The sequence below is a fragment of the Palaemon carinicauda genome, chromosome 23, assembly GCF_036898095.1.
Source record: "Palaemon carinicauda isolate YSFRI2023 chromosome 23, ASM3689809v2, whole genome shotgun sequence".
Taxonomy (NCBI): Eukaryota; Metazoa; Arthropoda; class Malacostraca; order Decapoda; family Palaemonidae; genus Palaemon; species Palaemon carinicauda.
The window spans coordinates 91917582-91929993 of record NC_090747.1 but is presented as its reverse complement, the minus strand read 5'-3'; the positions used below and the strand labels follow the sequence as shown (position 1 = coordinate 91929993).

Here is a 12412-nt window from a genome sequence, read left to right as displayed (position 1 = left end):
GGATGGAAAATGCTATAAGCCCAAGGGCTCCAAGTTCCAACAAGGAAAAGTATAACACTAAGAGAAGGAAACAAGGTTATAGATAAAGACAAGAGAAGTAATGAACAATCGAAATATTTTAAGTCCAGTAACGGCATTTAATTAGATCTTTCATATATAAACTATCAAAAGGTAAAAAATAAGAGGAAGAGAAGTAAGATAGAATAGTGTGCCGATTATAGCCTCAAGCTAGAGAACTCTAACCCAAGACAGTGGAAGACCATGGTACAGAGGCTAAGGCACTACCCAAGAGTAGAGAACAATGGTTTAATGTAGGATGTCCTAGAAGAGCTGCTTACCATATCTAAAGGGTCTCTTGTACCCTTACAAATGGTTAGGTAGCCACTGAACAAATAAAGTGCAGTAGTTAACCCCTTGAGTGAAGAACAATTTTTTGGAAATCTCAGTGGTGTCAGATGTATGTGGATAGAGGAGAATGTGGAAAGAATAGGCCAGATTACTATACTCAGTGTGTGTAGGCAAAGGAAAAATGAGCCATAACCAGATAGAGGGATCCAATGCAGTACTGTCTGGCCAGTCAAAGGACCCAATAACTCTCTAGCAGTAGTATCTCAAGAGGTGGCTGGTGTCCTGGCCAACCTACAGTACTACCTAAACCAAGTGCATCTAGAGGGCGAACGAACCCTACAAAAAACATCAAATAATACCTACAATGCATTGCCTGAGTAGTACTTACAGCACTATTTCTCCCTTCCCTACGGGGCCCCCTTATTGAAGGTTTGGATAAGATGAAGAAACAGATAGTCAGTATGAGGTATGCAAATAGATATTTATTCACACATTTTCTTTACAGAGATAGAAGGAGAATACAAAGATTTTATATTTCACCTAATTTGTCTTTCTTCTTTATTTGCAATTGAATCTTGCAGTACAAATGGTTACACAAATTTGACGGAAAACGGACTCCCAAAAAATCTTTACAAACCTGACTAGGGTTTGAACTCGTGGAAGTCCCATAATGAAAGCAATAAGATTTATAAACAGTACTGTATATATATATATATATATATATATATATATATATATATATATATATATATATATATATATATATATATATATATATATATATGTATACATTTCTAATTATTTCTTGAATGAAAAAGTACTTTTCTTTGGAGTTTTAATATGACAAGATTTTCTGTAATAATTATAAAAATCAATTAATCACCCTTTTCAGGTATGGGATCGAGCTTAGGTCAAGTGGGGTCACCATGGCATACTGGTGCTGAGAGCGACTACTATTACGAGCAACTTCACCCCGAGGACGACCTCCCCGTCATTACCACAGATGAACAGCAATTTGCTGTCAATTTAGGAGAACCACTTATCATTCCTTGTCCTGTTCATAATTTGGGTAAGTGTGGCTTTCCTGTTCTGTGGTCCATTTATTGCAAAAATTTACCAACTTATTTTCAGCATTCTTAAGGGTTTGCAATCAAGGGGATAGGATTTCTTATAAATCTATTGTAATAACTATATCAGCGTTCTTATGCTTTGCAGTTCGTTGGTGCTCAATAAAAATCATTATGAGTAAATAAAAACAAGTACTTGCAGTTGAGTACTTTAAATGCCTAACTTAACTGTTTTCCTTTTCATTGGACTCCATTTACTTTAATGAATATCACATAAGCCGCTAGAAGAGTTAGAAGACTCAGGCCTACATGGCTGAGGATTATGAAGCGTGAAGTAGAAGATGATGAATGGAGATGTATTGATTTAAAAGCTCAAGATAGAGACGACAGGCGAAATGTAATCGAGACCCTTTAAGTCAATAGACGTAGGAGGAGATGATGATGACGAATATCACACATGATTAAAATTTCCTAAATTAGTCTTTCATTGTTATAACTATAACAAAAAGCCACATTCTTTCTTCCCAGGACAATTCACGCTGGTTTGGCGACGGGGAAATCAGATTCTTTGGGTTCTGCAGGATAGGGGAGAAGGGCCTTTCGTACAGGTAAGACTCTCATTGATAACTTATTCTTATACCTCTACATCATAAGACACTACTTTTTTTTCCTTATTTGCCACTACAATCAACCTTGTTACTACCATTGGTAATGATGTAGCTTCTTGTTATAATACTTTATAATTTTTATTATTTTTATATTATTTTGTTTTATCTATGATGCTTCCACATACATTTGTATTTCAAATGAGTTCAGTCACATATTTCGTTTTACTGTCAAGTCAAACTAACTTCATTGCATCACAGATTCCAGCTCAGTGAATATCTAATATGATGAAATCTGAATTAAGGCCAATCATAATCAAATTAATTAGTGACTTCTGTCAATAACACATCTAATAACTACAAGTTCACATGTTACTTCTAACCATATACTGTAATGCTCTGATGTAAAAGAAAAAAAAAATCATAAACTTGTATTGTTTTATATCTTAGATGTCATTTTTCAACCTCATATTTTACTGCCAGATTGAACCTGTAGTGGTATGACACGGACTTCTAAACTATACATATATTCAGTGACATCACATATGTAATGTGTCTCTTTCAAACAAGTGATCTAATTGTTGTTATATCTAAGGTTGAAATTTCAAGGCAAAGGAAATTATATAAGGTTGATTCTTCCTCATGAGGATACAGTACTCTATTCATTTATATTTTACAACAAAGGCAAACTAAAAATTAATAATTACAATTTTGTTTGCATTAAAGAAAATGTATTTCCTATCCCACAGGTTGTTTCCCGTGACCCACGCATAAATCGAAATGGTACCTCTCTCATCATAAATGGAGTCTTACCGGATGACGAAAGTATTTATACTTGTGAAATATCAACCAATCCTCCAAGGTCTATCAGCCACACACTTACAGTTAAAGGTAATTTTGGTTCCTGAAAATTCACATGTAAATAGGGATGTTGATTTCCATCACGACAGTGCAACATACGACACTGAATTTCTTCTCATTGTAATATACCAAGTTACCAACCCACTTGGAGACACCATAAAACGGAGATAAGAGCACTCAAAAGTTGAAATGCACGTTGCTTTGCATCCATATATGTACTAAAACACATCCTTATTTGTAGTGACATGTACAGCACAACCCTAAATATTCTCTCTATAAACTGCTAGAAGAATTCATGCTTTCTCATACATGCACATTAGTATATTTATATTTTTTCTGTTACTTTAGTTTTAATAAGTTTGGTCAATTCTTTAAAGAGCAACAAAAGCTATATTGACAGTTTTATTTAATGCTTGCATGATTAAGAACCTTAAATATTGTAGTACTGTATTTTATTTGTCTTAGTTATTCTTTTTTATCTAATGCAATAAAAATTATATCACACTAAATATACCTGTATGTTCAATCTCATCTCAGTCATCAACCTGACTGTTTGCATCTCAGTTAAATCTTCTGAAGAAGTTGAAAAGAAGTGATATAATTTCTTTGTATATTTATTTTTCACCTTTTCTGTTTCTTTTGATGCACAAAAAGGCTAAATCATTTTAAACGCTTACCTGTCTGATTTCCCAACCACCCAATGTTTATATGAAGCGCACTGATTTCAGTTCTGATTATCAATTCTAGTTATTGTTGCAGTTCCACCGACCGTCTACCCGGCCAATAATCGAACCTCGATGCTGATCAAGATGGGAGGTACAGCCAACCTGACGTGCACTGTAACAGGCAATCCTATGCCAAAGGTCACCTGGACTAAAGAGGTGTGTGTTATGCCATCTGGATTCAGTCACTCTGAGATAAAATGTGAAGATACAGATATTATCAATTTAATTTTGTTAACATCTTGAATACTGTGTGATACTAAACACTACTTTCATTATCATTTTAGGGTTCTACTCAACCTCTTGGTGAAGGTGTCGCTCTAACAAAGACAAATGCTAAGATACAGATATTATCAATTTAATTTTGTTAACATTTTGAATACTGTGTGATACTAAACACTACTTTCATTCTCATTTTAGGGTTCTACTCAACCTCTTGGTGAAGGTGTCGCTCTAACAAAGACAAATGCTAAGGCTGAAGACAACGGTATTTATAGATGTACAGCTGATAATGGCGCAGGAGATCCAGTCCATTCTTCTATCAATCTACAGGTTATGCGTAAGTGTTCGCCCATTGTAAAACTGTGCTGCCTTACTCCAAGTCCATAGTCTAATAAGCTTAAATGGAAGAGAAAAAAAATTATGTAATCCATGACATTTTCACAAAACACTGCTCTATACTGTATTTGTATTTTCACTTAAAACCTTTCCAATCTGCCCAATCTCAAGAATGTTTTGTAAATCTCTATTAACCAATGCAATAGATCTAATAAACGTTATCATTGTTAACATACACGTCAAAAAATTTTCCTACAGATACCTTATCAAGAGGAGTTACAAGTGGTCTTTAACCTTATTATAAATATTATTTCTATCTGTTTCAGATCCTCCAGATGTCATGGTAGACAAGAGTGAGGTCTATTCTGGTGTGTCTTATGATGCAACCTTAGCTTGCTTTGTAAACGCAACCCCCAGACCACAGGTCAAGTGGTACCGAGAAAATGGATCACCTGTTGATCCCCTAAGACTGAGAGTAGCTTATGATACCATAAATAGAAAGTAAGGTCACTTAGTTTGTATATCAATGTACCGTATATCAACATTTAAATGTATGAATCTCATCCATCTTACTTTTAGCCCAGATACATATCAAGAAGTATTTTCTTCATGTTGAGTATTTCATGTGGAAGATTTTCCTTTCCCCTGGTAATCACTGTAGCATTCGTCCATCTATGAATATGTACGGGACTTTATAAGAAACATGTTATTTTGATAATAAAATAAATTTTTGAATATACTTACCCGGTGATTATAATAGCTGCAGCTCTGCTGCTCGACAGAAAACTCTACGGAAAAAATCCGCCAGCGATCGCTATGCAGGTAGGGGGTGTACTTCAACAGCGCCATCTGTCGTCCAGATACCCAGTACTCATTGTAAACAAAGAACTAAATTTTCTCCTCGGTCCACTGCGTCTCTATTGGGGAGGAAGGGAGGGTCCTTTAATTTATAATCACCGGGTAAGTATATTCAAAAATTTATTTTATTATCAAAATAACATTTTTCAATATTTAACTTAGCCGGTGATTATAATAGCTGATTCACACCCAGGGGGGTGGGTAGAGACCAGCAATATATGTTTACATTATTATGAGCTAAGGATTTTTTATTTCATTTTAGAAGTTATCAAAATAACAAAAATAAAATAAATAGGTACCTGGTAAGGAAGTCGACTTGAACAATTACTCTGCCTTTTTAAGTACGTCTTCCTTACGGAGCCTCGCGATCCTCTTAGGATGCTGAGCGACCCCTAGGATCTGAAGTATGAAGGGTTGCAACCCATACCACAGGACCTCATCAAAACCTCTAATCTAGGCGCTTCTCAAGAAAAGAATTTGACCACCCGCCAAATCAACCAGGATGCGAAAGGCTTCTTAGCCTTCCGGACAACCCAAAAACAACAATAAAAAACATTTCAAGAGAAAGATTAAAAAGGTTATGGAATTAGGGGATTGTAGTGGTTGAGCCCTCACCCACTACTGCACTCGCTGCTACGAATGGTCCCAGAGTGTAGCAGTTCTCGTAAAGAGACTGGACATCCTTAAGATAAAAAGACGCGAACACTGACTTGCTTCTCCAATAGGTTGCGTCCATTATACTTCGCAGAGATCTATTTTGTTTAAAGGCCACTGAAGTTGCGACAGCTCTAACTTCATGTGTCCTTACCTTCAGCAAAGCTTGGTCTTCCTCACTCAGATGTGAATGAGCTTCTCGTATTAACAGTCTGATAAAATAGGATAAAGCATTCTTTGACATAGGCAAAGATGGTTTCTTAACTGAACACCATAAAGCTTCTGACTGTCCTCGTAAAGGTTTAGTTCGTCTTAGATAGAACTTAAGAGCTCTCACAGGGCATAAGACTCTTTCTAGTTCATTTCCAACCATATTCGATAGGCTTGGAATATCGAACGATTTCGGCCAAGGACGAGAAGGTAGCTCGTTTTTGGCTAGAAAACCAAGTTGTAGAGAACATGTAGCCGTTTCAGATGAAAATCCGATGTTCCTGCTGAAGGCGTGAATCTCACTGACTCTTTTAGCTGTGGCTAAGCAAACCAGGAAAAGAGTCTTTAAGGTGAGATCTTTCAATGAGGCTGATTGAAGCGGCTCGAACCTTTCTGACATGAGGAATCTTAGTACCACGTCTAAATTCCAACCAGGTGTAGCCAAACGACGCTCCTTCGTGGTCTCAAAAGACTTAAGGAGGTCCTGTAGATCTTTATTGTTGGAAAGATCTAAGCCTCTGTGATGGAAGACTGATGCCAACATGCTTCTGTAACCCTTGATAGTGGGAGCTGAAAGAGATCGTTCTTTCCTCAGGTATAAAAGGAAGTCAGCTATTTGAGTTACAGAGGTACTGGTCGAGGATACAGATACTGACTTGCACCAGTTTCGGAAGACTTCCCACTTCGATTGGTAGACTCTAAGGGTGGATGTCCTCCTTGCTCTAGCAATCGCCCTGGCTGCCTCCTTCGAAAAGCCTCTAGCTCTCGAGAGTCTTTCGATAGTCTGAAGGCAGTCAGACGAAGAGCGTGGAGGCCTTGGTGTACCTTCTTTACATGTGGCTGACGTAGAAGGTCCACCCTTAGAGGAAGCGTTCTGGGAACGTCCACTAGCCATCGAAGTACCTCGGTGAACCATTCTCTCGCGGGCCAGAGGGGAGCAACTAACGTCAACCTTGTCCCTTCGTGAGAGGCGAACTTCTGCAGTACCTTGTTGACAATCTTGAACGGGGGGAATGCATATAGGTCTAGATGTGACCAATCTAGGAGAAAGGCATCTATATGAACTGCTGCTGGGTCCGGGATTGGTGAGCAATATATTGGGAGCCTCTTGGTCATCGAGGTTGCGAAGAGATCTATGGTTGGCTGGCCCCATGTGGCCCAAAGTCTCTTGCACACATCCTTGTGTAGGGTCCATTCTGTTGGAATGATTTGTCCCTTTCGACTGAGGCAATCTGCCATGACATTCAAGCTGCCTTGGATGAACCTCGTTACTAGCGAAATGTTTCGACCTTTTGACCAGGTGAGGAGGTCCCTTGCGATCTCGTACAACGTCATAGAGTGGGTCCCTCCTTGCTTGGAGATGTACGCCAAAGCCGTGGTGTTGTCCGAGTTCACCTCCACCACTTTGCCTTGAAGGAGAGACTTGAAGCTTTTCAAGGCCAGATGAACTGCCAGTAGCTCCTTGCAGTTGATATGCATTGTCCTTTGATTCGAGTTCCAAGTTCCTGAGCATTCCCGACCGTCTAATGTCGCGCCCCAGCCTGTGTCTGATGCGTCCGAGAAGAGAACGTGGTTGGGAGTCTGAACAGCCAGGGGCAGACCCTCTCTGAGGCTGATACTGTCCTTCCACCAAGTCAGGCAAGACTTCATCTTCTCGGAAATGGGGATCGAGACCGCTTCTAGCGTCTTGTCCTTTTTCCAGTAAACAGCTAGGTGATATTGAAGAGGACGGAGGTGTAGTCTTCCTAACGATACGAACTGTTCCAGGGATGATAGTGTCCCTATCAGACTCATCCACTGCCTGACTGAACACCGTTCCTTCTTCAGCATGTTCTGGATGCATAACTGGGCTTGGCTTGTTCTGGGGGCCGACGGAAAAGCCCGAAAAGCTAGACTGTGAATCTCCATCCCTAAATACACAATAGTTTGGGATGGGACCACTTGAGACTTTTCCATATTGACAAGGAGACCCAATTCCTTGGTCAGATCTAGAGTCCACTTTAGATCCTTCAGACAGCGACGACTGGAAGAAGCTCTTAGAAGCCAGTCGTCCAAATAGAGGGAGGCTCGGATGTCCGCTAAATGAAGGAATTTGGCTACATTCCTCATCAGCCTCGTAAACACAAGAGGAGCTGTGCTTAGGCCAAAGCACAGGGCTTGAAACTGGTAGACAACCTTTTCGTAAACAAATCTCAGAAAAGGTTGGGAGTCTGGGTGGATGGGGACGTGGAAGTATGCGTCCCTTAGGTCTAAAGAGACCATCCAGTCTTCCCTTCTGACCGCTGCTAGAACGGACTTTGTGGTCTCCATGGAGAACGTCTGCTTTGTGACAAAGACATTCAGCGCACTGACGTCTAGCATCGGCCTCCACCCTCCTGTCTTCTTTGCCACTAAGAAGAGACGGTTGTAGAAGCCCGGGGTTTGATGGTCCAGGACTTTGACTACCGCTCCCTTTTCTAGTAAGAGAGACACCTCCTGTTTCAATGCTCGTCTCTTGTCTTCCTCTCTGTACCTGGGAGAGAGATCGATGGGAGACGTTGCTAGAGGGGGTTTTCGTACAAACGGGATCTTGTACCCCTCTCTGAGCAACTTCACAGATTGTGCATCTGCGCCTCTCTTCTCCCAGGTCTGCCAGAAGTTCTTGAGTCTGGCTCCCACTGCTGTCTGAAGAAGCTGGCAGTCAGACTCTGCCTTTAAAGGACTTGGTTCCTTTCTTCTTTCCACTTCTCCCTTCGGCACGAGCACCTCCTCTGCTGGAGGCTCTGCCACGAAAGGGCGGAATAAATCGGGACGCTGGAGTGTCCATCCTTGGTCTAGCTGACAAGGTAGGCAAAGGGGTGGCTTTGCGAGCAGAGGACGCAACCAGGTCATGAGTGTCCTTCTGTATCAAAGAAGCAGCAATCTCCTTAATCAATTCCTCTGGAAAGAGACACTTAGAAAGAGGAGCAAACAGAAGTTCGGATCTTTGACAAGGTGTCACTCCAGCTGACAGGAAAGAGCAAAGGTTCTCACGCTTCTTGAGGACTCCGGATACGAACGATGCAGCAAGCTCATTAGACCCGTCACGTATGGCCTTGTCCATGCAGGACATGATGAGCAAGGAAGTTTCCTTCTCTGTCGGAGAGATCTTCCTGCTTAAAGCTCCCAGACACCAGTCTAAAAAGTTGAAGACCTCAAAGGCTCTAAATATTCCTTTCAAAAGGTGGTCTAGGTCCGAAGATGACCAACATATTTTCGAGCGTCTCATGGCTAGCCTGCGGGGAGAGTCTACAAGACTTGAGAAGTCGCCCTGGGCAGAGGCAGGAACTCCCAAGCCGAGAACTTCTCCCGTGGCATACCAGACGCTCGATCTAGAAGAGAGTCTAGCAGGGGGAAACGTAAAGGCTGTCTTCCCTAGACTCTTTTTGGACTGCATCCATTCTCCTATCACTCGTAAAGCTCTCTTGGACGAGCGTGCGAGGACGAGTCTAGTAAAGGCCGGCGAGGATGACGGCATACCTAATACAAACTCTGACGGAGGAGAGCGCGGAGCCACAGACACAAACTGGTCCGGAAACATCTCTTTGAACAGAGCTAGAACTTTTCTAAAGTCCAAAGAGGGTTGCGTGGACTTAGGCTCGTCAAGATCCGAATGTGGTTCATCAACGTGAGCAGCACCATCATCATCCGAAAGTCCATCATCCGAGTATTGAGGAGGAAGCGGCAATGGAGTAGGTAACGGCTGGTTAGCTGAGTCCGGTCGCACGGGTGCACGCGTGACTGAACCGGACGCAACGTCATGGAACTGTTGCCCAGTCTGTGAGCTGGCAACAACCATAGCAGCGCGGGGACGCACAGCGTCTACTCCAGACTGTATAGCCTGATGTGGGTGAGCAGTGGCAACCACACTGGGTTGCGGAGGTTGACGCACCGCGTCAAAACAAAACAACTCTGACGGTTGTTGTACCTCGCGAACGTCAACGGAAGGCTCCGTGCGTCGCTGAACGTCAACATGCGGCTGGCAGGGCACACTGGAACGCATGGGTGGCGGAACTCTGTCAGCTGGAGTGCGCAAGAAGGTCGCCTCAGCGTCCACAGGACGCACAACCGAGTGTGTGGTTGGTTGTAGGCAAGAGGCTGGTGCAGCAGCAACCTTCTCCGCACGAAAGTCCTGCATCAGTGACGTTAATTGGGACTGCATGGTCTGCAGCAAAGACCACTTAGGGTCTGCAGGAGCAGGTGCGGCGACAGACGGTGTAACTGTCTGAGGCGGTACCGCTTTGCCTCTCTTAGGAGGTGAGCAGTCATCGGAAGACTGCAGCGAGTCCGAACTGACCCAGTGGCTACAGCTGGGCCGTTGGACTTGCGCGGAAGGGACCGACTTGCGCTTTAACGGTCGTGAGACCTTGGTCCATGGTTTCTTGCGAGAAACCTCTTCCGCAGACGAGGTATTAATGGGCTCTCTCGTCTTTGTGTGGTAGGGGCGATCTTGGGTAGATACACCCGAAACCACGGAGGGAACGTCTGTTCGCTGATTAAAGCCTCTCGAACCCATTGGTCGTACGACATTGCTTCTCCCCTGGACTTGGGAGCTTGCAAGAGGTCCCGGACTAGGAGGACGACAGGCACGAACAGACGTACCCTCAAGCGCAACACTATCCACAACAATATCACTCACTTTATCACTTCCCACTGCACTTTTACACTTCAGCTCCTTGACGTCCGCCATGAGCTGGTTACGGTCACTAGCCAGGGACTCAACTCTCTCACCCAGAGCTTGGATAGCACGCATCATATCAGCCATCGAAGGTTCCTGAGTGCCAGAAGGGGGATTAGGAGCAACCACTACAGGGGAAGGAATAAGTTGTGGGGCATGAGGAGAGGAAAATTCAACAGAACGAGAGGAACTTCTCCTGACTCTATCTCTCTCTAGCCTACGTGTATATTTTTGGAATTCGATAAAATCGAATTCCGAAAGCCCAACGCATTCCTCACATCGATCTTCCAATTGACAGGTTTTATCCCGACAATTGGAACAAACAGTGTGAGGATCGATAGAGGCCTTCGGAAGACGCCTTGAACAGTCCCTAGCATTACACTTCCTGAATTTTGGGACTTGAGAAGGGTCAGCCATTTTGAATTGGTCAAAGGGGAATTCAAAAACTATCCAAAGTCATCAACAAATAATCCGTAATCAAAAAAGAATGCAAGGATTTATTGAAGAGAAAGCCTGCACAGCGAAAGCTCAAAACTAGAATAGTGTACTTCACCAAATAGTTGTGAAAACAAATCCAGTTAGCAACAGCGAATTAGTAGGTCTTGCCGGTAGCACGACAGAGAGAAAATTGAGTTCTTTGTTTACAATGAGTACTGGGTATCTGGACGACAGATGGCGCTGTTGAAGTACACCCCCTACCTGCATAGTGATCGCTGGCGGATTTTTTCCGTAGAGTTTTCTGTCGAGCAGCAGAGCTGCAGCTATTATAATCACCGGCTAAGTTAAATATTGAAAAACTGAAGTTTATATATAAGTGTTCTTTAAATTGCTTACTGTACTTGTCCTTTTTGTTTTGTTTTCCTATTTTTTTATTGATTATCTTAAAGGCATTTTTCAATATTTAGATTTTTCCTTGATAAAAGATACAGTTACCTTTCATAATAATCTAGACACAAGAAAAATGTAGTACCATAATGATGTTTTTCTTATGTCAAGAGTCTTTTAGTAGTAATATCAATGTTAACAGACAAACATATGTGACAATGCCGTCTGTAGAATAAAGCATTTCAAGCACTGACAAAATAATTGTTGGCTTATATTGAATCATAATTTACCGAATTCTTTTCATAACTATTGGGCGATAATTTCACATATTTCTTATTTACAGACATTCGCTGCAATTTGATAGAGTGCGGAAGGATGACTTCGGTTACTATACTTGCAATGCCTCCAATTTTATGGGAAATTCGTCAGCCCTTGTACGGCTGACAGGAAGACCCAAACCTGTCAGGTGAAGTTAAAACTTGAACATCATTTCACAATTATAACATCTTACAATATCAATATTATGGTATCAATAAGCACCGAGTCTATAATAACAATACGGTATTTTGTTTATGACGCAACACTATAACATTTTTATAAATTCTCTTTCTATTCATAGCTTTAATCATAATAATGAAAATGATATTGTAGAAATAATAACAATAATAACACCACTATTCTCCCCCCCCCAGGTTTTCAAGTCCAAAACTCGGAGAAAAAGACACTAAGTATACTCTAGTGTGGGAAGTAGAGAGTTACTCTCCTGTACTGGCTTATAACATCGCTTATAGAAATGTAAGTAATGATCAATTGTGTATGAAAGTTTGGGCATACTGTTTACATGGATTCAGAAATATAGATCTGACATTGATTTATATTTCGATGTAGATACAGTGGTTCTTAACCATTTTGTAAATTGCGGTTTTATGGATAAGAATTTTTTTATCCATCTTGAAATTTGTAAAATACTACTGCTTGCCTTTTCACATAGAAGTGAAAGAACAGAGA

The 12412-nt window shown here is 41.6% G+C and overlaps 1 protein-coding gene across 5 annotated transcripts in view; it reads left to right on the top strand.

Annotated features, from left to right (window-relative positions):
• The first annotated feature begins 1240 nt into the window (after positions 1-1240).
• LOC137617237 (protein amalgam-like) overlaps positions 1241-12412 on the top strand; it is a 33926-nt gene continuing 22754 nt past the window's right edge. For 4 of the 5 annotated variants that reach the window (XM_068347198.1, XM_068347197.1, XM_068347196.1 and 1 more), the window contains exons 1-8: positions 1241-1417; positions 1944-2023; positions 2770-2911; positions 3629-3762; positions 4024-4162; positions 4488-4662; positions 11748-11870; positions 12097-12199. In XM_068347198.1, the coding sequence (XP_068203299.1) occupies positions 1243-1417; positions 1944-2023; positions 2770-2911; positions 3629-3762; positions 4024-4162; positions 4488-4662; positions 11748-11870; positions 12097-12199 (1071 nt within the window). In that variant the 5' untranslated portion in view covers positions 1241-1242. The remainder of the gene's footprint in view (positions 1418-1943; positions 2024-2769; positions 2912-3628; positions 3763-4023; positions 4163-4487; positions 4663-11747; positions 11871-12096; positions 12200-12412) is intronic. The other variant, XM_068347195.1, reaches the window with a different exon arrangement.